We start from the raw sequence: 20,678 nt of genomic DNA on the forward strand, positions 1-20,678 counted from the left end.
AGGTACTATAGATGTTATGACACAGATAAACCTTAAACACATGCTGAGTGAAATAAGCCAGACACAAAAGATCCCATATGGTATGATTCCACTTATGTGAAATGTTTAATATGAATATGATACAAATATAGATCTATATCAATTTGAATATAGGAGAAACAAATCTATTGGAATAAAAAGTAGATGAGTGGCTCCTGAGACAGGGGTCTAGAAAAATGACCAACAGTGGTTACAGAGCTCCTTTTTTTTTTTTTTTAACTTTTATTTAATGAATATAACTTTCCAGTATACAGCTTATGGATTACAATGGCTTCCCCTTCCCATAATTTCCCTCCCACCCGCAACCCTCCCCTCTCCCGCTCCCTCTCCCTTTCCATTCACATCAAGATTCATTTTCAATTCTATTTATATACAGAAGATCAATTTAGTATAAATACTTCAACAGTTTGCACCCACATAGAAACACAAAGTGAAACATACTGTTTGAGTACTAGTTATAGCATTAAATCAAAATGTACAGTACATTAAGGACAGAGATCCCACATCAGGAGCAAGCGCACAGTGGCTCCTGTTGTTGACCCAACAAATTGACACTCTAGTTTATGGCGCCAGTAACCACCCTAGGCTGTCGTCATGAGTTGCCAAGGCTATGGAAGCCTTCCAAGTTCCCCGACTCTGATCATATTGAGACAAGGTCATAAAAGACAGAGTGAGGATAGTAACCAATGATCCTAAGAGTGGCCTTAACCAGGTCTGAACAATTATACAGCATTAAGTGGGGAAGAGGACCATCAGTATACACAGGTTGGGAGTAGAGCCATTGGTGGTAGAGTAGAGGTTATGATTACAAAGGAATGAGGCCCAAGTGCACTAGACAGGGTCTAGAACAAAGGACAGAGTCATTATTAGAGGAGCTAAGAAAGGTGCTGTCTAAGCTACAAGTAATTTTTCTGATTGAGAGGCAAATAGAACCTGATAGAAGGGGCTTGATAATAATCTGTTGGAGCCCTGCAGAATTTCTATTGTATACAAACTACCTTACCTTTTTAATCAAACATTGCTTTTTAATTATGTCCCCATTTCCCTAAAGTCTTCTCCAAAGGAAATTACTTGCACTATCTGGGATAAGGGAAGCTGACTTCTCTTTCTTTCTGGTGCTATCTACAGATTCTCATTTTATCATCTAAATATGTCACCCCTCTTCTGAAGCTCATACCACTCATATATACCAAGAAATCACCAGAACACAGTAACCTGATAAGCCTTCTAGCAATGACTCAAGGTTCTCTTTAGCACTAAGTTGCTGACAACCATCTACTATATTGATAATATTTTCTGGTATCAGAGAGAGAAAATTAGTATGCCTAATTTTCAGACTTATGCTAGTTAACACAGTGTTTTTAAACATTTAAATCACTTAACAATGTTTTACAGAAGAGAACATCTAGCAATGCTGGGTCCCCATTCTTATGTAGCAAATATTAGACTAGTGGCTTCAGGAAAGTCTGTGCTCCAGCTATAAGTCCCTAGCTCATCCCAGTGTGAGGCAGTGACAACTGCTATTTATCATCACACCTAGGCTTCTAGCTTTTGAAATTTTTTTTCTTACAGTAAAACTGACATTTTCATAAGTGTACAGTTTTATGAGTTATTTATTTATTTTTTTATTTTTGACAGGCAGAGTGGATAGTGAGAGAGAGAGACAGAAAGGTCTTCCTGGCCGGCGCCGCGGCTCACTAGGCTAATCCTCCGCCTTGCGGCGCCGGCACACCGGGTTCTAGTCCCGGTCGGGGCACCGATCCTGTCCCGGTTGCCCCTCTTCCAGGCCAGCTCTCTGCTGTGGCTAGGGAGTGCAGTGGAGGATGGCCCAAGTCCTTGGGTCCTGCACCCCATGGGAGACCAGGAGAAGCACCTGGCTCCTGCCATCGGAACAGCGCGGTGCGCCGGCCGCAGCGCGCTACCGCGGCGGCCATTGGAGGGTGAACCAACGGCAAAAGGAAGACCTTTCTCTCTGTCTCTCTCTCTCACTGTCCACTCTGCCTGTCCAAAAAAAAAAAAAAAAAAGAAAGGTCTTCCTTTTGCCGTTGGTTCACCTTCCAACGACTGCCATGGCCAGCGCACCGCGTTGATCCAAAAGCAGGAGCCAGGTACTTATCCTGGTCTTGCATGGGGTACAGGGCCCAAGCACTTGGGTCATCCTCCACTGCACTCCCGGGCCACAGCAGAGAGTTGGCCTGGAAGAGGGGTAACCGGGACAGAATCCGGCGCCCCGACCGGGACTAGAACCCAGTGTGCCAGCGCCACAAGGCGGAGGATTAGCCTGTTGAGCCACGGCGCCGGCCATGAGGTTTTTTTTTTAAGATTTATTTTGAAAGTCAGAGCTACACACACGGAGAGAGGGAGAGGCAGAGAAAGAGAGAGATCCTCCATCCACTGGTCCACCCCACAATGGCCGAAACTGCGCCCATCCGAAACCAGGGGCCAGGAGCCTCTTCTGGGTCTCCCACGCAGGTACAGGGGCCCAGAGACTTGGGCCGTCTTTTACTGTTCCCTCAGGCCATAGCAGAGAGCCAGATCGGAAGTGGAGCAACCAGACTCGAACTGGTGCCCACATGGGATGCCAGCACTGCAGGCGGCGGCCCCACCCAGTACACCATAGTGCCAGTCCCCAGTTTTATGAGTTTTAACATGGGTATAGATGCATGTAACCATCACCAATATCAAGACACAGAACACTGACATCACCCCAGAAAACTCTCTTGTGTAGTTTCATTGTTTCCTTACCTCTGACCCCTAACAACTAGTGATCATAGGTCTGTCGTTTCAAGAATGTTATATAGGGGCCTGTGCTGTGGCACAGCAGGTTAAAGCCCTGGCCTACAATGCTGGCCACATGGGTGCTAGTTTTAATATCAGCTGTTCCACTTCTGATCCAGTTCCCTGCTAATGTGCCTGGGAAAGTAGCAGAGAATGGCTCAAGTCCTTGGACCCCTGCACTCATGTGGGAAACCTGGAAGAAGCTCCTGGCTCCTAATCAGCTCAGCTCTGGCTGTTGCTGCCATTTGGGGAGTGAACCAGCAGATCAAAGACCTCTCTCTCTCTAACTTTCTCTGTAATTCTTTCAAATAAATAAAATAAATCTTTTTTTTTTTTTTTAAACAAAGTGTCATAAAAGGGGCTGGTGTTGTGGTATAGTGGGTTAAGTTGCAGGCTGCTTCACTTCCAATCCAGCTCCCTGCTAAAGCACCTGGGAATGCAGCAGAGGATGGCCCAAGTGCTTGGGCCCCTGCACCCACATGGGAGACCTGGAAGAAGCTCCTGGCTCCTGGCTTTGGACTTGCTCAGCTCTGGCTGTTGTAGTCATCTGGGGAGTGAACTAACAGATGGAACACCTCTCTCTATGACCCTCTCTCTCTCTGTAACTCTGCCTTTCAAATAAATAAAATAAATCTTTAAAAAGAATGTCATATATTCATAAAATAGATAACATTCTGAGATGAACTCTTTTCATAATGTTTCCAAGATCCTTTCATGTGATGATGCACATATTCAATAGCTTTTATTGGTTGAGTAATAGGAATCTTCAAAAAGTTAATGGAAAATCAGTATTATGAGAAGACTATGAATTTAAATATTTCTACACCAAAACAAACTACTTTTAATTCCATTTTCCCACAAACTTTTTGATGCACCTTCGTATTCCACTGTTAATGTGGCTCATCACATTCATCTTCCTGAGACAAATCCTACTTGACATGACACTGTTCTTTTTATATGATGCTAGCCTCCATTTGCTAATGTTTTGTTTGAAATTTTTAGATTCAAGTTCATGAATAGAATGTGTGTATAGTTTTTCTGTACTACCCTTCTCCAGCTTTAATATAAAGGTGGTACAGGTCTCAAAGTAACTTTCTGGAAGAGACTGTAAAATTGATGTTATTTCTTCTTTAAATGTTTTTAAGAATTTGTTAGTAAAGTGAGTGTTGAGATTTCTTTTTTGGAAGGTTTTAAGTTACAAATTCAATTTAAAGAACAGTTCTAGGTCTAATTTTAAAAACTAGCTACAAGCCTATTCAAGTTACCTATTTCATTTTGAGTGAGTTTTGGCAGTTTATGGTTTTTCCAGAAATTGGCCCATTTCATCTAAATTGTCAAATTTATATGCTTGCCACGCTGCATCCCATTTTGGAGTGCTGACTCAGGTCCTGGCTGCTCAGCTTTCCATCTGACTCCTAGCTAATGCATCAGGGAAGGCACTGGATGATAGTCCAAGTGCTTGGGCCCTTATAACCCATGTTGGAGACCTGGATGGAGTTCCTGTTCCTGGTTTCAGACTGGCCCAGCTCTGGTTGTTTTGGTATTTTGGGAAATGAACCACCAGATGGAAGATATCTTTCCCTGCCACTCTCCTCCCACCCCTCATGTTCCGCCTCTCAAATAATAAATAAATCTTTATACAATTACACATATAGAGCTGTTTGCAGTATTCCCTTAACATCTGTGGTTTCTGTAGTCTACTGTCTTATACTATACTCAAGAGGAAAGTGAAATAGTCCTTGTATAAATAAAGGAACAAGAAACTTATGAATTTCAAAAAGAAAATGGGAAAAAGCATATTTCTTTGTGGAAGAGAAAACTCCTAATGGTGAAACCTGCAAACAAAATGTGACTGTGTCAACAGATACCATTATGGAGGCAGGTGCTGTGTTGCAGCAGGTTAAGCTGTTGCTTGGGATGCCTGCTTCTATTTACGACCCAGTTTCTGGCTAATTTGCACCATGGGAGGCAGCAGATGATGGCTCAAATACTTAGGTCCCTGCCACCCACATGGGAGACCTGGATGGAGTTCCTGGTTCCTGATTTTGGCCTGGCTTAGCCCTGGTTATGTAGGCATTTGGGGAGTGAGCCAGCAGTTAAAAAGATTCTCTTTCTTTCTCTAACTCTGCCTTTCAAATAAAGAAAAAGAATGAATAAATAATAGGAACTTTAAAAAGAGAAACACATTTTAAAAGGATTAGCATTATGAAACTAGTAAAAAGGGATCAGTGTGTAGAAAAGATATAAGATAAAACAGAATAAACAAAAGATATTGGAATTTAAACAGGATTTTTTTAAAAGCTTATTTTTATTTATTAGAAAGACAGAGAGACACAGAGACCTTCCATCTGCTGGTTCACTCTCCAAATGCATGTAACAGCTAAGGCTGGGCCAGGCTAAAACCAGGAATCTACTACTCACATGGATGGGCAGCAACCCATGTACCATTATCTGCTGACTCCCAGGGTATGTACTAGCAGAAAACTAGACTGGAAGCAGAGGAGATGGGCCTTGATCCCAGATACCCTGATATGGGATGTGTGGGTCCCAATGGCAGCTTAACCCACTATGCTACAATGCCATCTCTAAATAGGATTTAAATTTTTTTTTATTTATTAATTTGAGAGGCAAAGCAGCAGCAGTAGAGAGAATGGTGACAGTGAGATCTCATTTGCTGGTTCATTTCCCAAACTCAGTCTAGGTCTCAAAGGTGAGGACCCAACCACCTGAGTCATCACAGCATTTTTTAAAATGCAAATAAATGAAATTCCTGTGACACGTAGTTACACATAAGGATAAAGTTTTTTTTAATTTATTTTTTATTTTTTTAAATTTTATTTTATTTTTATTTTTTTTTCAGAGTGGACAGTGAGAGAGAGAGACAGAGAGAAAGGTCTTCCTTTTTGCTGCTGGTTCACCCTCCAAGGGCCGCTGCGGCCAGTGCATCTTGCTGATCCGAAGCCAGGAGCCAGGTGCTTCTCCTGGTCTCCCATGCGGGTGCAGAGCCCAAGCACTTGGGCCATCCTCCACTGCCTTCCCGGGCCATAGCAGAGAGCTGGCCTGGAAGAGGGGCAACCGGGACAGAATCCAGCGCCCCGACCGGGACTAGAACCCGGTGTGCCGGCGCCGCAAGGCAGAGGATTAGCCTATTGAGCTGCAGCACCGGCCAAGGATAAAGTTTTAAGCTGCCTATGGATGATAACAATTGGTAAAAGAATGCTTAGTGAATGCACAATTTGTGTATAATAAACATTGTTTGTACATGTAGGTCTAATTAAAATTATAACTGGTCAGCATGTTAAAAGTATGGCTGCAGGCCGGCGCCGTGGCTTAACAGGCTAATCCTCCCCCTTGCAGCGCCGGCACACCGGGTTCTAGTCCCGGTCGGGGCGCTGGATTCTGTCCCGGTTGCCCCTCTTCCAGGCCAGCTCTCTGCTATGGCCCGGGAAGGCAGTGGAGGATGGCCCAAGTGCTTGGGCCCTGCACCCGCATGGGAGACCAGGAGAAGCACCTGGCTCCTGGCTTCGGATCAGCAAGATGCACCGGCCGCAGTGGCCATTGGAGGGTGAACCAGCGGCAAAATGGAAGACCTTTCTCTCTGTCTCTCTCTCTCACTATCCACTCTGCCTGTCAAAAGAAAAAAAGTATGGCTGCACATCTAAAAGCAAGTTGAGTGAAAATGTTAAATAATTTGTGGGGGCTGGTGTTGTGGTACAGCAAGTTAAGCTGTCCCTGATATCACTGACATCCCATATCAGAGTATCGGTTCAAATCCTGGTTGCTCTGCTTCCTATCCAGCTTTCTGCTGATGTACCTGAAAAGGCAACGGCAGATGGCCCAAGTACCTGGACTCCTGCCACCCATGTGGAAGACCCAGATACAGTTCCTGGTTCCTGGCTTTGGCCTGCCTGGCCCTGGGTGTTCAGCCATTTGGGGAGTTAAGCAAAGGAAGATCTGTATAATTCCCTTGGTCTCCAACGCTCTGCCTTTCAAGCAAATAAATAAATCTTTTTAAAAAGGCATTTCTTTCTTTGTAGTTGAAAAAGAGAGCTGTGTTTTAGTATCAATGAGAATTCTGATGTGATTGAAAATTTTTTAGATGTGATGTCTATGACAAACTTATCACCAAGGAAATGGTATTTCTTTGAACTGACAAAAGTCTTGAAAAGCTTAATGAAGACTGATGATAATGCTCCTGCAGTTGTCTTTGCTGACAATGGAGTTTTTCAAAATCTGAATCTCAGGTGGCAACATTTGGCAAAGACACAAATTCAAAAATCTATTCACTATCTTTTTTGTCTAAAAAGCTAAAATCAAACAACATATGCATATAATTAACATCTAATATACATTCCTGTGGTCAATGTTGTACCAGATAAACTGGATAAACAGTTACGGTGGCTTGTTATTACTATATGGGCATGAGTTGGCTTAGCGCTGGGTGTGGTGTTAAAGAAATATGTTTGAGCTTGACTTAGTGATTTATGGTTTATGTTGTCCAAGAAGATATCCCAGCCTCAAAGCAGCAGCAGACACAGAAGGGTAGAGGGCCATTTTAGTTGAGATTACAGCCTGTGTAAACAAGCTGATTATTTATCTGCAAGTATATTCAGAAGAACCACATAGTAAGTGACTTAATCTACTCAATCCTCAATGATTGCATTACATAAAAATTTATTTGGCAAGGAATGATCTGTCCTATATTTCTGTATTTTTCTACGCTGAAATAGGAGTTCTAGAAATGGAAGTGATAGGAAATAGATTTCTAAATTGTAAAACAGAACCGAAATCTCTAGAGGATTTTTAAAGATTCAAACTTCTAGGAAAACTGAAACAGCTCAATTTACCTTTCTCAATTTTTTTTTTTTTTAAATTTATTTGACAGGTAAAATTATAGACAGTGAGAGAAAGACAGAGAGAAATGTCTTCCTTCTGTTGGTTCACTCCCCAAATGGCCGCTATGGGCAGAGCTACACTGATCCGAAGCTAGTAGCCAAGTACTTCTTCCTCGTCTCCCATGTGGGTGCAGGGGCCCAAGCACTTGGGCCATCCTCCACTGCCCTCCGGGGCCACAGCAGAGAGCTGGGCTGGAAGAGGAGCAACTGGGACTAGAACCCGGCACCCATCTTTCTCAATTTTTTTAAAAAAAGTTTTTAAATTTTCATTTTATTTGAAAGACAGAGAAACAGACCAATTTTCTATTTGCTGATTTATTCCCCAAATGCTCGCAGTAAGTAAGGCCAGGCCAAACCAAAGTCAAGGGCCCAGAAGTCAATCCAGGTCTCCCACATGAGTGGCAGGGACCCAAGTACTTGAGCCATCATCTGCCGCCTCCCTGCACTAGTGGGAGGCTGGATGGAAAGCAGAGTTGCAACTGGAAGCAGGCACTGCAATATAGTATGTGGGTACCCTAAGCATTGCCTTAACAACTGTACCAAATGCTTACCGCTACTTTCTCAATACATAGTGAGAGTATGACACCTGGAGATTAATGAAGCAGAGTATAATACTTAGGATTAACTATGATGTTTAAAATTTTAATTTTTTTAAACTTTTATTTAATGAATATAAATTTCCAATGGATTACAATGGCTTCCCCCCCATAACTTCCCTCCCACCCGCAACCCTCCCCTTTCCCGCTCCCTCTCCCCTTCCATTCACATCAAGATTCATTTTCAATTCTCTTTATATACAGAAGATCAGTTCAGTATATATTAAGCAAAGATTTCAACAGTTTGCTAAAATTTTAAATTTTATGAGTACCTTAAAAGTGGCATCCTATATATCTACTCTTGTTTAAAAATACCTATGTTTGTGAATGGTTATTTGTTATTTAACTGAATGAAAATTAAACCTTATTAATTAATTGAATGGCTTTGAAATGAATGCTGTAATACTCATTATATAAAAAATACCTGGTATCAACAACTTGGTACAGAAGAAAAAGCACTAAGTTTCTGGACAAATCAAAGGAATGGATTTCAAAACAAAAAATTTAGAGTTAAACATTCTTGTTTCTCAAAATTTAAAATAATTGTATATATACACATATAATTGTATCTGTGTATGTATATATTATATTATACGCTAATAAAATAGCATGAGTTTGGTATTTTTTAAATATCTGATTTCAGCCAGACACATATGTTTTGACATCTAATGGAATTCAATAATGAAATACAACTAAGGTTCCTCTCTCAGTCAGTTTTACTGTAATTAACATGTAATCAACCATGTTTATTTTCCCTTGGATCTCCACTCAGACTACACCTGCTTTTACCCTTTGTGCCAACACTAAAGCCGCTTTCTTCAGCTTCCAAAGATCCCATGCTTTGTCAACTCAATGCTGCCCCTTGGGGCAGCAAAGCAGTGACACAGCAAGAATTTAAGCTCCATCATTCATTGTGCTGGCTTTTTTTAGAAGTTATTTTAAATGAATATAAAACATGCACACAATTTAACGAGTTCTATAATTTTGTTATCAAAACGTTCCTCATCTAGAACACTTCTTTCTTTTCCCAGAGGAAATATTGATTTTCAACTCCCATTGTGGTATTCAGTTTTATAGTTCCACATAAAATGATCATATTTATGCTTAATGTATATATCTTAATTTCTCCCAAGTTGTCAGGCACCATTTTTTGTAAAAAAAATTTTATTTATTTGGAAGACAGAGTGAATGAGAGAGGGAGGCAGAAATAGGGACACAGAAAGATATTCCCTCAATTGGTTAATTCTCCAAATGGCCTCAGCAACCAGGGCTGGGCCAGCCTGAAGCCAGGAGCCAGAAACTCCATCTGGGTCTCCCACACAGGTAGCAGGGGCTCAAGCATCTGGGCCATCTTTTGCTGCCTTATCACGCACATTACCTGGGAGCTGGATTAGAAGTAGAGCAGCTGGGACTCAAACTGGAACTCTGATAAGGGATGCTAGATATGCCATGCTGGTGTGGCAAGCAGCAACTTAACGCCCTGCACCACAACACTGGCCCTGGGCAGTAGCCTTTGATTTCTCAATATGAAAAATAAGAACTTAGCTGTATCTCACACCTGTTCCCTTCCCTTATCCTCCCAATCTGCTAAAATGGTAATACTCTAACCACGAGTCCTGACCTAACCAAAACTATAATATGAATAACTCGTTTTCAACTTACAGCGGAAAAGGGAGATATTTCAATTAAGTCTTTTTTCCCTCAAAATGGGCAATGCCATTGTTTTCTCATTTGCTTCATATTTATTTTTCTTACTCTTAAGTTAATTCCAAATTATCTGCCAGTTGTCTCAATATCTTAGATTGTCAGACACATCAGTTATTCTGTAACTTTTTCTTCCTGAGAAATCTCTTCTAGGCCTTAAGCACATACTTCAATTTGGACTAGCTGCCATCCACAGATCTCCCTTCACCTTAAATCAAAGAATTCTCTCTGCCTCTCCTGTGTTGGGTTATTTCTAACATCCCACCCTGTCTTTTCTAGTTTATGCCCTCATCTTGGTAGAAGTCCTTCAGCTGCTTTGTCAGGAAAGGTGTGAGAGAGGTATAAATTTTCGAGACTTTGTGCACGTGAAAACTTCTGTATTCTGCCCTACACTAGATAAGATACTTCACTGGATAGAGTTCTACGCCATTTTCATCCAACGTTCTGAAGGCATTACTGAGCTGTCTTCTGGTTCCTAATGCTGCTGCTGAGAAGTTTAAAGCCATACTACTTAACATTTTCTGTGTGACTGTTTCTTCTCTTCCTTGGAAAATGATAGGAGCTCATCTTTGCTTTTAATGTTCTCAACTGTCACAATGATATATACTCTGCTCTAAGTCAGTGTCACCAATTGTATTCAATGGCCCTTTTAAACATTAATATCAACACTTAATTTTTTTACTGTGGAAAATTTAAAACATATACAAAGTTAGAAAAAAGATGTAATGAACCCAGGTACCTATTGTCTAGCTTTGACAAATATCAGCATCTGGCTAACCAGGCTTCATCTATTCCTTCCCCAAACCCTGCCCTGCTATTGGATTGTTATGAAGCAAATGCCAGATATCATAACATTTCTTCTGTAAGTTCACTAGCAATAAGAAGTGGCAGTTAGGAAATTACTACTGTTTTTAAGTCCTGATACAAATTTATGCCATCACCAGAAAAGAATAAATTCACGACATCATGAAGTTATTAATGTGGCTTTTGCAGTATGTTCTTACATTTTATAATGCTGCATTTTTTTCTCCTTATTGGGCTGTCTCTAATTTATGCTTTTGATTTTCTACGTGAATTTTAGAAGACACTTGACAAGGCATAAGCCCCCTGAAATTTCTAATAGATCTGAACATTCAGAGTTCTCTAGAGAGCTCTTTCAAAAAGAATCCAAAGCGAAAGGGATCCGTCGTCTGTGTTCTTTCCCAGCATCCTGGGCATATCTACAGCACATGTATTCTGTAAAGACCACCTCTCACTGCTGTGTGATGATTGGTTAGTGGCATATACAGCAGGATACAAAAAAAATGTAAGTTGAATCAGTGAATAAATACATCAAAGACATTGCTTAAACGAGTCAATTACAGCTTGGCACTGTATTGGAAGTTGGGGGGGAAACAAGGAAAGTAGAAAACAGTCTTACCTCTCAGGGAATCTAGAAACTAGAAAAAGCCTACTATTAATACTCAATTGTGGAGACTATGAGGGTGCTTCTAAAAGTTAGTGGAAAAATGGAATTAAAATGTTTATTTTGGTATAAAAAAACTTAGAATCCCATAAATATTTTTTCACAATGTACATTTTTCCATAAACTTCATTTCGAAAAAAGATTTATCTAAAGAGTTAGAGAGAGACACACACATACACACACAGAGGACCTTCCATTCCCTAGTTTACTGCCCAAATGGCTGTAATGGCTAGGGCTGGGTCAGGCTGAAGCCAAGAGCTTCATGTGGGTCTCCAACATGGATGCAGAGGCCCAAGCATTTGGGACAACTTCTGCTGCTTTCCCAGGCCATGATCGAGAAGCTGGATCAGAGTGGAGCAGCTGAGACATGGGCCAGCGCCCATATGGGATGCCAGTGTTGCAGGTGGCAGCTGTACCTGCTACAACAAAACACTGGCCCCTCCATGAACTTTTTGAAGACCTTTTATATGAATGAATTTCCAAACTTTTTCGCATCAACATAAACTGCTCTTTTAATTCCATTTCCCACAAACCTTTTGAATTACTCTTGTATGTAGGATTATAACTGGACAATGAATATGTGATTAATACTTTTATGAACAGAACACAGAGAATGAGTATAGTAGGAAGTGTGAAGGACTCCTGGAACTTGAGATGGCAATAAATCACTACATGGATTTGGACAAGAGGGAAACAAAGGTAGGCTGTTAGTCAATGGGTAAAACGCGGGCAAAGGTAGAAGATGGGATTCAGCATGATACATGGAAGTCATGAACATTATAATTCTACAAACAGACTCAACTATTTCTGTCCAAAAAATTTTATTCTGTGTAGCAAAAAATTAAAGCATTTTTACCTGGAGCTCTCCAAGTTTTTTAGATGTTGGTGAAACAATGGTAAAAAATCCATTGATTTGATGGGTTGGAGAAAGCTGAGCTAGTCCACTGATTTCAACTCTACCAACTGGAAGATGATCAAGTCTGGTGATTACTTCCAGCACCAACACAGCCATATCTAATTAGAAACAATTACAATACATTCAGATAGTCTTCATTACCTTCATTTCTTTGGAAGTAGGCAGTGGGTATACATGGATAAACTTTTTTACTTTAACAATTATTTTAATTGCAAATACACCAGGTACTTACCATATCACTGAGGATGAGAGAGTACAAATCCAAAGACAAAAGAACAATAAAAATTTAAAGAATGACTAATATCTTGCACTGAGAAAAATAAATTTACAGTGGATAAAAATACTTAGCATGCCAAGATATTTGAAGGATAATGCTTTTTTAAAAAAAAATTTATTTATTTATTTGAAAGTCAGAGTTACACAGAGAAAGGAGAGGCAGAGAGAGAGAGAGGTCTTCCATCTGCTGGTTCACTCTCCATTTGGCCTCAACAGCCGGAGCAGTGCGATCTGAAGCCAGGAACCAGGAGCTTCTTCTGGGTCTCCCATGTGGATACACGGGTTCAAGCACTTGGGCCGTCTTCTACTGCTTTCCCAGGCCATAGAAGAGAGCTGGATCAGAAGTGGGGCAGCCTGGGACTTGAACCGGCACCCATATGGGATGCTGGCACTGCAAGTGATGGCTTTACAGGCTCTTAAAACAGGCTTTGGTTTTGAAATATAAAAGCAACACATCTCAGTTCTTTCATTCTCACCATTTCTAGTTTTCAATTAGACAAAAGGCTGTTCTTGCATAGCTGGAGGGGTAAGACTCCCTCCTGGGAGTTTCGAACTGCTTACTTCTGAGTTGTATCTGGAGCACTAAGCTATTGAGAGCACTTAGAAATAAGAGGAATAGGGGCCAGTGCTGTGGCACAGCGGGTAAGGCTGCCACCTGCAGTGCTGGTATCCCAAATGGGCACCGGTGCGAGTCCCGGCTGCGCCTCTTCTGATCCAGCTATCTGATACAGCCTGGGAAAGCAGTGGAGGATGGCCCAAGTCCTTGGGCCCCTGCACCCACATGGGAGACCAGGAGGAGGTTCCTGGCTTTGGATCAGCGCAGCTCCGGCCGTTGTGGCCATCCAGGGAGTGAACCAGCAGATGGAGGACCTCCCACTCCCACTCCTTTTCCCTCTCCCTCTCTTCCTCTCCTCCTCTCTCTGTGTAATTCTTTCAAATAAATAAATAAATCCTTAAAAAGGAAAAAAAAGAGGAATAGAAACAAACTCCTTAATAATATTCTTCAATTAGTTACTTAGACATAATACCTGCAAGGTCATAATTCCTAGTAGGAGAGATATAATGTAGGTAATATGAAATCTAAGATCATTTCAAGGTAGTATAATTTCTGAATGTATTCTTACAGAAGTTGAGAAAATGGCTCATTTCTACCATTTGTTCAACACTGTAATGAAATGCACAAAGGACTTATAATTAGAAGATCATGGTTGTGTCTTGGCTCCAATATTCAGAGCTATTTCTGAGTAAGCCACAACTGTCTGCAAAAGAGGCAATCATAAAGCCCTTATCCCTGCTGTGTGAGGAAATGGGACACAGAACACAGAAGAGGTAGCACAGCTTCCTCCCACGTGGTGGCTGCCGAATAGCTGTTACATATGTCTTCAGGCAAATTACTTTAACATATCACAGTCTTTGTCTTAACTACTCCAGAGGATTATCTAAAAACCATGAGCTAATAGATACAGTGCTTTGTAAATTATAAAATGATGTACATATTAAGAATAAGGAAAGCAGACCAATATTTGTTGGCTATTTACTAACAATCAAGTTCATTCACGTCTCTTTAATTCTCTTAAGAACTCTATGAGACTGATGTTTCTGTCTCCTTTTGGAATGAAGCAGGTTCAAATAGGTCATATTGTATCAATCCTATGGTTACCCAAAGCCTGTGATCCACTCATTCAATCAGGCTAATTCTTTGTGAAAATGTCTAGAAGGTGAAATGGCAGTTAACTGACCTCTTTTTATAGATAAAGGAACAGGGTCAGAGCTAAGAGACTTCCCCCAAATCTCAGTTTGCAACTATTTCAAATGCCAATTACAATGATTCATTATATCACAGGATGCTCAAATAAATGTCTGACCTGTTGATCATGCTATTAGTAGGTATCTTCTCCCTTCCTGATTTTGTAATCCTCCTTTGCTAAACGTTAGGTTTACAGTGCCTAGAATATCTCAGAGTTTCCTTTGATAGCAATATTGTTTTCTACCTATTATAACTAAACTTCTTTGTGAAGTAAAAAGTTAAAACCATTCTGAATAATTTTTTGCTGATTCATTCCTGTAATCTTCATAGCATCTAATGTCAATCACAGGGGTGGAGACCATCTGGCTCATGGGCCCTATAAGGTCTGCAAAACCATTTGGTCTGGCCCTGCCAAGGCAACCAGAAAGACTCGAAATTCAATAAATCCATAGCAGGCTAATTTTTAAGATAATTATGTATGTCTCCTGAATAATGTAATAAATATCCAAATGGCCCTTGGTATAAAAAATGTTCCCCACCCCTGCACATGCTAAGTGTTCGATATATATGTTTTGAATAAATTATAGCATGAGTTCTTTACATTTTTGATGTTTCAAAATTCTTTCCTTAATGGAATGTAAATTACTTAAGAATAGGTAAATCTTTAATTAACCAAGATTCTTGGCCTAACAATATTTGCATGATCCTCCATTTTTCTTTAATTGAACTGGATTGATCTGATATATAGCTCCACTATCCAAAATGTGTTTCTGAGGAAGCCTGACTCTAATGGAGCGAGAACACAGAGCATTTAGAATACTTCCCTTGCACGGAAATGAAGACGTTTTGCCTTCTGTATCCCTAGAGAGATATCATTTCATTTTCTGAACATCTGTATTCCTAACTCACTAAAGCACGCACTTGGCATTCAACATATATTATCCTGTACTATTTGTAAGTATTCCATCTATATTCTCTTTCCTCAAGCATAATTAAGCCTTAGAGCAGAGACTATCAGTTATTGCCTAAAGAGTGCCACAGTGAAAAGGCCATGAGTTCTGGTATCACAGAATGGGAGTGCAAACCCTGCTTCTGCCATTTATCTATCAACCATGTGACCTTAGAGAGTATTCATTTTATCTCTTTGAATCTAAGTTTTGTTGTCTCTAAAATACAAAAAAAAAAAAAATTGTAAGCATATGAAGAAGAATATCAACTGCTAGCACACAGTGTACGCTCAGTAAGTGAAGGTTATTATAACACTTCTTTGACTTCTCAATAATTAACAATGCCCATGGCTGGCACTACACAGCAGCTTAAGCCACTGCTTGCAACAAAGGCATCCCCTACTGGAGCACCAGCTCAAGTCCCGGATGCTCTGCTCCTGATTCGTTAGTTCCCTTCTTTTTTTTTTTTTTTTTTAAATTTTTTTTTCTTTTATTTTTGACAGGAGGCAGAGTGGATAGTGAGAGAGAGAGACAGAGAGAAAGGTCTTCCTTTGCCGTTGGTTCACCCTCCAATGGCCACTGCGGCTGGCGCACCACGCTGATCCGAAGGCAGGAGCCAGGTGCTTCTCCTGGTCTCCCATGCGGGTGCAGGGCCCAAGCACTTGGGCTATCTTCCACTGCCTTCCCGGGCCACAGCAGAGAGCTGGCCTGGAAGAGGGGCAACCGGGACAGAATCCGGCGCCCCGACTGGGACTAGAACCCGGTGTGCCGGCGCTGCTAGGCGGAGGATTAGCCTGTTGAGCCACGGCGCCGGCCTCGTTAGTTCCCTTCTAATGTGCCTGGGAAGGTAGTAGAAGATGGCCTAAGCATTTGGGCCCCTGGCACCCATGTGGAAGACCTGGATGGATTTCTGGGCTACTGGCTTTAGCTTAAATCAGAGCATGGAAGATATAGCACTCTTTCTCTCTCTCATTCTATTACTGTCAAGTAAATAAACGAATTTTAAAAACATTAACAATGCCCACAGATACAAGGTACACATAATATCAACTGCCGACAACATAACCACGTGCTTCGTATTAAGTCTGCAGGTGAAACGATAAAATAAAAAGTTACCTGTTAGGTAAGAGGTAAACTGCTTTGGACCACAGCGAATAGCGTAACGTGTGGTTGTTCTCACGGTGCTTGGTTCAGTCTGCAACGCATCCTTGGGACAAAAGAGGGTTCCATCGGATGTTTCTCCCCACCATCTCACTCGGACAAGCACACAAGTGGGAGGCTTTGCAATCTTCCAGACAACTTTATTAATAGTAAGTTTTAGAAAGCAGCGTAGCTGGCCTTCAACCAGAGGAGGGAGGCTTGTTGACGGAGAAATGTCACTCAAACCTGTAGAGGAATCCAAAAACAGAGTCAAAATTTAGAATACACAAAGTAAAATAGGTCTTTTAAATAAAAATAAATGAACACTTCGGTCTCTCCTCAGAAAGGTTTGTCTTTGAAGCCGGCACTGTGGTGTAGTGGGTAACGCCACCACCTGCAGTGCTGGCATCCCATATAGGCAATGGTTCAGACAAGTCCCAGATGGTCCGCTTCTGATCCAACTCCCTGCTAATGCACCTGGGAAAGCAGCAGAAGATGGTTCAAGCGCTTGGGCACCTGCACTCGCTTGGGCACCTGCACTCACGTAGGAGACCTGGAAGGAGCTCCTGGCTCCTAGCATTGGATTGGCTCAGCTCTAGCACTGCAGCCATTTTGGAAGTGAACTAGTAGATGGAAGACCTCTCTCTCTCTCTCTCTCTCTCTCTCTCTCTCTCTCTCCCTCTCTCCCGTAACTCTGCCTTTCAAATAAAATAAATATTTTTTTGTTGTTGTTATCTTACCTGTTCTAATTCATAAGAAGGAAGGAGCAAACCAGACCATAGACAGGAGTGGGGAATGTCCACAAGGCCTTTGAAATCACTGGGTCTGACCCTGCCAAGGCAAACTGTAGACAGGACTTGAAATTCAATAAACAGTAGCCCAGTTTTAAGTTGATAATTTTGTATGGCCCATGAATCTTATACATTTCAAAATGGCTCCTGGAAGAAAAAAGATTTCTCACTCCTGGCACAGAATAACCCACCTGGCCATTCTGATAGCTAGTATAATTAGTATTTAGGGTTTAATTCAGATTATTCTGTATGGTCACCGGTTCATGTCCTGGCTGCTCCTCTATGGATCCAGCTCCCTGCTCATGGCTTGGGAAAAGCAATTAAGGATAGCCTAAGTATTTGGGTCCCTTCCACCCGTGTGGGAGACCTGGATGAAGCTTCTGGCTTCCACCTGGCAGAGTGCTGGCCATTGTGCCCATGTGGGGAGTGAACCAGCAGATAGAAGATCTTTCTGTTTCTCCCTTTCTCCTTCAAAATAAATGAATGTTTAAAAAAAATTAAGGTTTCTCTAAATAGACAAGTACTAAGATATGCTAATACAAACTCCTATTTAATTGAAACATACTATTTGAAAAATATATAGATAGGTTTTTAAAATGTTAGTAGAAATTTTTCTAAGTACTGTTGTTTCAATTACTACGATGCGCAGTTTTAAAGACATGATATCTTTAAATCTTATTTGAAAACCATCACTAAACATAAAATAGCAACAACGCCCTTCACTCAACTCCCAAATGATTTAGCCTAGACACACAACTCGGCATTTCAGTGAACACTATCTTAAATTGCCTGTGCCTTTTCTTTCCTGCCAAGCTCATGTAGTCAACAAAGACGTAAGATTTGCATTTTCAGGTTCTACCATTACTTTTTTTTTTTTTTTTTTGACAGGCAGAGTTAGACAGTGAGAGAGAGAGAGAGACAGAGAGAAAGGTCTTCCTTCCGTTGGTTCACCCCACAAATGGTTGTTTCGGCCGGCGTGCTGCGCCGATCTGAAGCCAGGAGCCAGGTGCTTCCTCCTGGTCTCCCATGCGGGCGCAGGGCCCAAGGACTTGGGCCATCCTCCACTGCCTTCCTGGGCCACAGCAGAGAGAACTGGAAGAGGAGCAACCAGGACAGAACCAGCGCCCCAAGTGGGTCTATAATCTGGAGTGCCGGCGCCGCAAGTGGAAGATTAGCCTAGTGAGCCGCGGCGCCGGCCCTACCATTACTTTTTAGCATAGTGCTGGGTTCAAAATATTAGCTTTAGTTTTATCGGATTCCAGAAAGATGATAAATCAAAATGCAAATGAGGCAATTAAGGCTTTCTCTAAAACTCTGCTTTAAGGACTCTGAGTGTCATTCATTCATAGGCCCTTCCTATCTAGACATACAAGAGACGTGAGAAACCATGCCTACACAGTGTGCACCTTTCTATTCTTCTGATTTTTCCTTTGGGGAGGGGGAGTTGTTATTGTTAAAGAAGAAAAAATACTAGCATTTAACAGATCTGGTATCTATATAACTAATTCTTTAGACTTCTAAGCTTCAAGATTTTTTTTTTTTTAATTTGAAAGAGTGACAGACAAAGAGATCTCCCATCTGCTGGTTTGCTCCCAAAGGACCACAACAGTTGGGACTGGGCCAAGTCAAAGCGAAGAACTCCAATTAGAGCTTCCGCTTGGGTGGCAGGGGCCCAAGCAGCTGCCTGCTATACCAGGCACAATAGCAGGCAGCTGAATTGAAAGAAGCTTAATCCACTGTGCCACAATGCCACACCTTTACATTTCTAAAGTAAACATCTTCTTTGCCCTCTACAGGAGTGAAAACCCAGCATAATCTCTCCATTAAAAAAAAAAAAAAGACTTTTTATTCATTTTCGTTTTTTATTTGAAAGGCAGAGAGATGACAGACAGACCGACACACTAAGATCATCCATCCACTGATTCATTCCTTAAATGCTGTAACAGCCAGGGCTGGGCTAGGTCTGATCCAGGAGCCCAGAACTCCAGTGCAGTCACCACAAGGGTGGCAGGCACCAGACACTTGAGCTATCATTCTGCTGCCTCCCAGGGTGCCCATCAGCAGGAAGCTGGATCAGAAGCAGAGGCTCTAGGGCATGAACCAGGCACTCCAAATCAGGTACTCTGACCCAAGCAGGGTCTTAACCAGGATTCCAAATTCCACCCCTCCCATCACCACAAGCTTTATAGTTTGTTTCATTATAAAGACTATACATAGGCATGCACAAGAGCATTAATGCATATGCACACGGCAGTGCAAGGAGGAATTCTCTCCTCTACTATCATACCTCTGCTTTGACTTGCCTCCCCTTGATCAAGGGCACCATCACTGAACACCACCATGCTCCAGTCTTGAATCCCCCCACCATTCCTACTTGGACAGGATTCATTCCCAGACTGTAGCTTCCGTCCTCAACCCAAGGGCCTAATGTTCGAGTGTTTCTAACACTTCTCTCCTTTTTTTTTTTTTTTTAAAGATTTATTTTATTTATTTGAAAGACAGAGTTTCAGAGAGAGAGGTAGAGACAGAGAGAGAGAGAGAGAGAGGTCTTCCATCTGCTGGTTCACTTCCCAATTGGCCAAATTGGCTGGAGCTGCGCTGATCGGAAGCCAGGAGCCACTTTCCGGTCTCCCACGCGGGTACAGAGGCCCAAGGACTTGGGTCATCTTCCACTGCTCTCTCAGGCCATAGCAGAGAGCTGGATCGGAAGTGGAGCAGCCGGGTCTCAAACCGGCGCCCATATGGGATGCCGGTGCTTCAGGCCAGGGCTTTAACCCACTGTGCCACAGCGCCAGCCCCTTCTCTCCTTCTTAAAGTGCCTATAAGGTAAAAAGGCGGGCACCCAATGTCCTTCTTGCTTTTCTTGCACAGATCCGATTTCCTGATCTGCTCAGGGCTCCTGGCCATGAACGTCCTCACTGCAGTTAGCACTCCCTACTCTTTTGGCAAGCTTGTTTTTCCTTGCACTACTAACCTGAGGAGCTCATTCTTTAGGTCCTGCAGGAGATTCTCGAGCCCTCACTCTCACTCTAGTCCTACCACACCTTGCTTCTCCTCACTCTGCCCCTCCAACGCGCCACACCTCTTTCCCAACTCCTACTCCATTCAATTAACATTTACTGAGTCCTGCTTTGTGCTAGTCCTTGGGGATTCAGTAAAGTATCAAAGGTGATCACGGGCCCGGCGCTGTGGCAAAACGGGTAAAGCTGCCGCCTGCAATGCTGGCATCCAATATGAGCGTCGGTTCGAGTCCCGGCTGCTCCACTTCCGATCCAGCTCTCTGCTATGGCCTGGGAAAGCAGTAGAAGATGGCCCAAGTCCCTAGGCCCCTACATCCACATGGGAGACCTGGAAGAAGCCCCTGGCTCCTGGCTTAGGATTAGC

At 42.1% G+C, this 20,678-nt stretch overlaps 1 protein-coding gene across 4 annotated transcripts in view; it reads right to left on the reverse strand.

The window, feature by feature from the left end:
• The window catches only part of C2CD3 (C2 domain containing 3 centriole elongation regulator), a 128,017-nt gene that overhangs the window by 106,213 nt on the left and 1,126 nt on the right, over positions 1–20,678 (reverse strand). For all 4 annotated transcript variants that reach the window (XM_062196702.1, XM_062196700.1, XM_062196701.1 and 1 more), the window contains exons 2-3: positions 16,480–16,749; positions 12,334–12,491 (exon numbers count right to left, since the gene is read on the reverse strand). In XM_062196702.1, coding sequence (XP_062052686.1) covers positions 12,334–12,491; positions 16,480–16,749 — 428 coding nt within the window. The remainder of the gene's footprint in view (positions 1–12,333; positions 12,492–16,479; positions 16,750–20,678) is intronic.

Source organism: Lepus europaeus, chromosome 7, assembly GCF_033115175.1.
Source record: "Lepus europaeus isolate LE1 chromosome 7, mLepTim1.pri, whole genome shotgun sequence".
Lineage (NCBI taxonomy): Eukaryota > Metazoa > Chordata > Mammalia > Lagomorpha > Leporidae > Lepus > Lepus europaeus.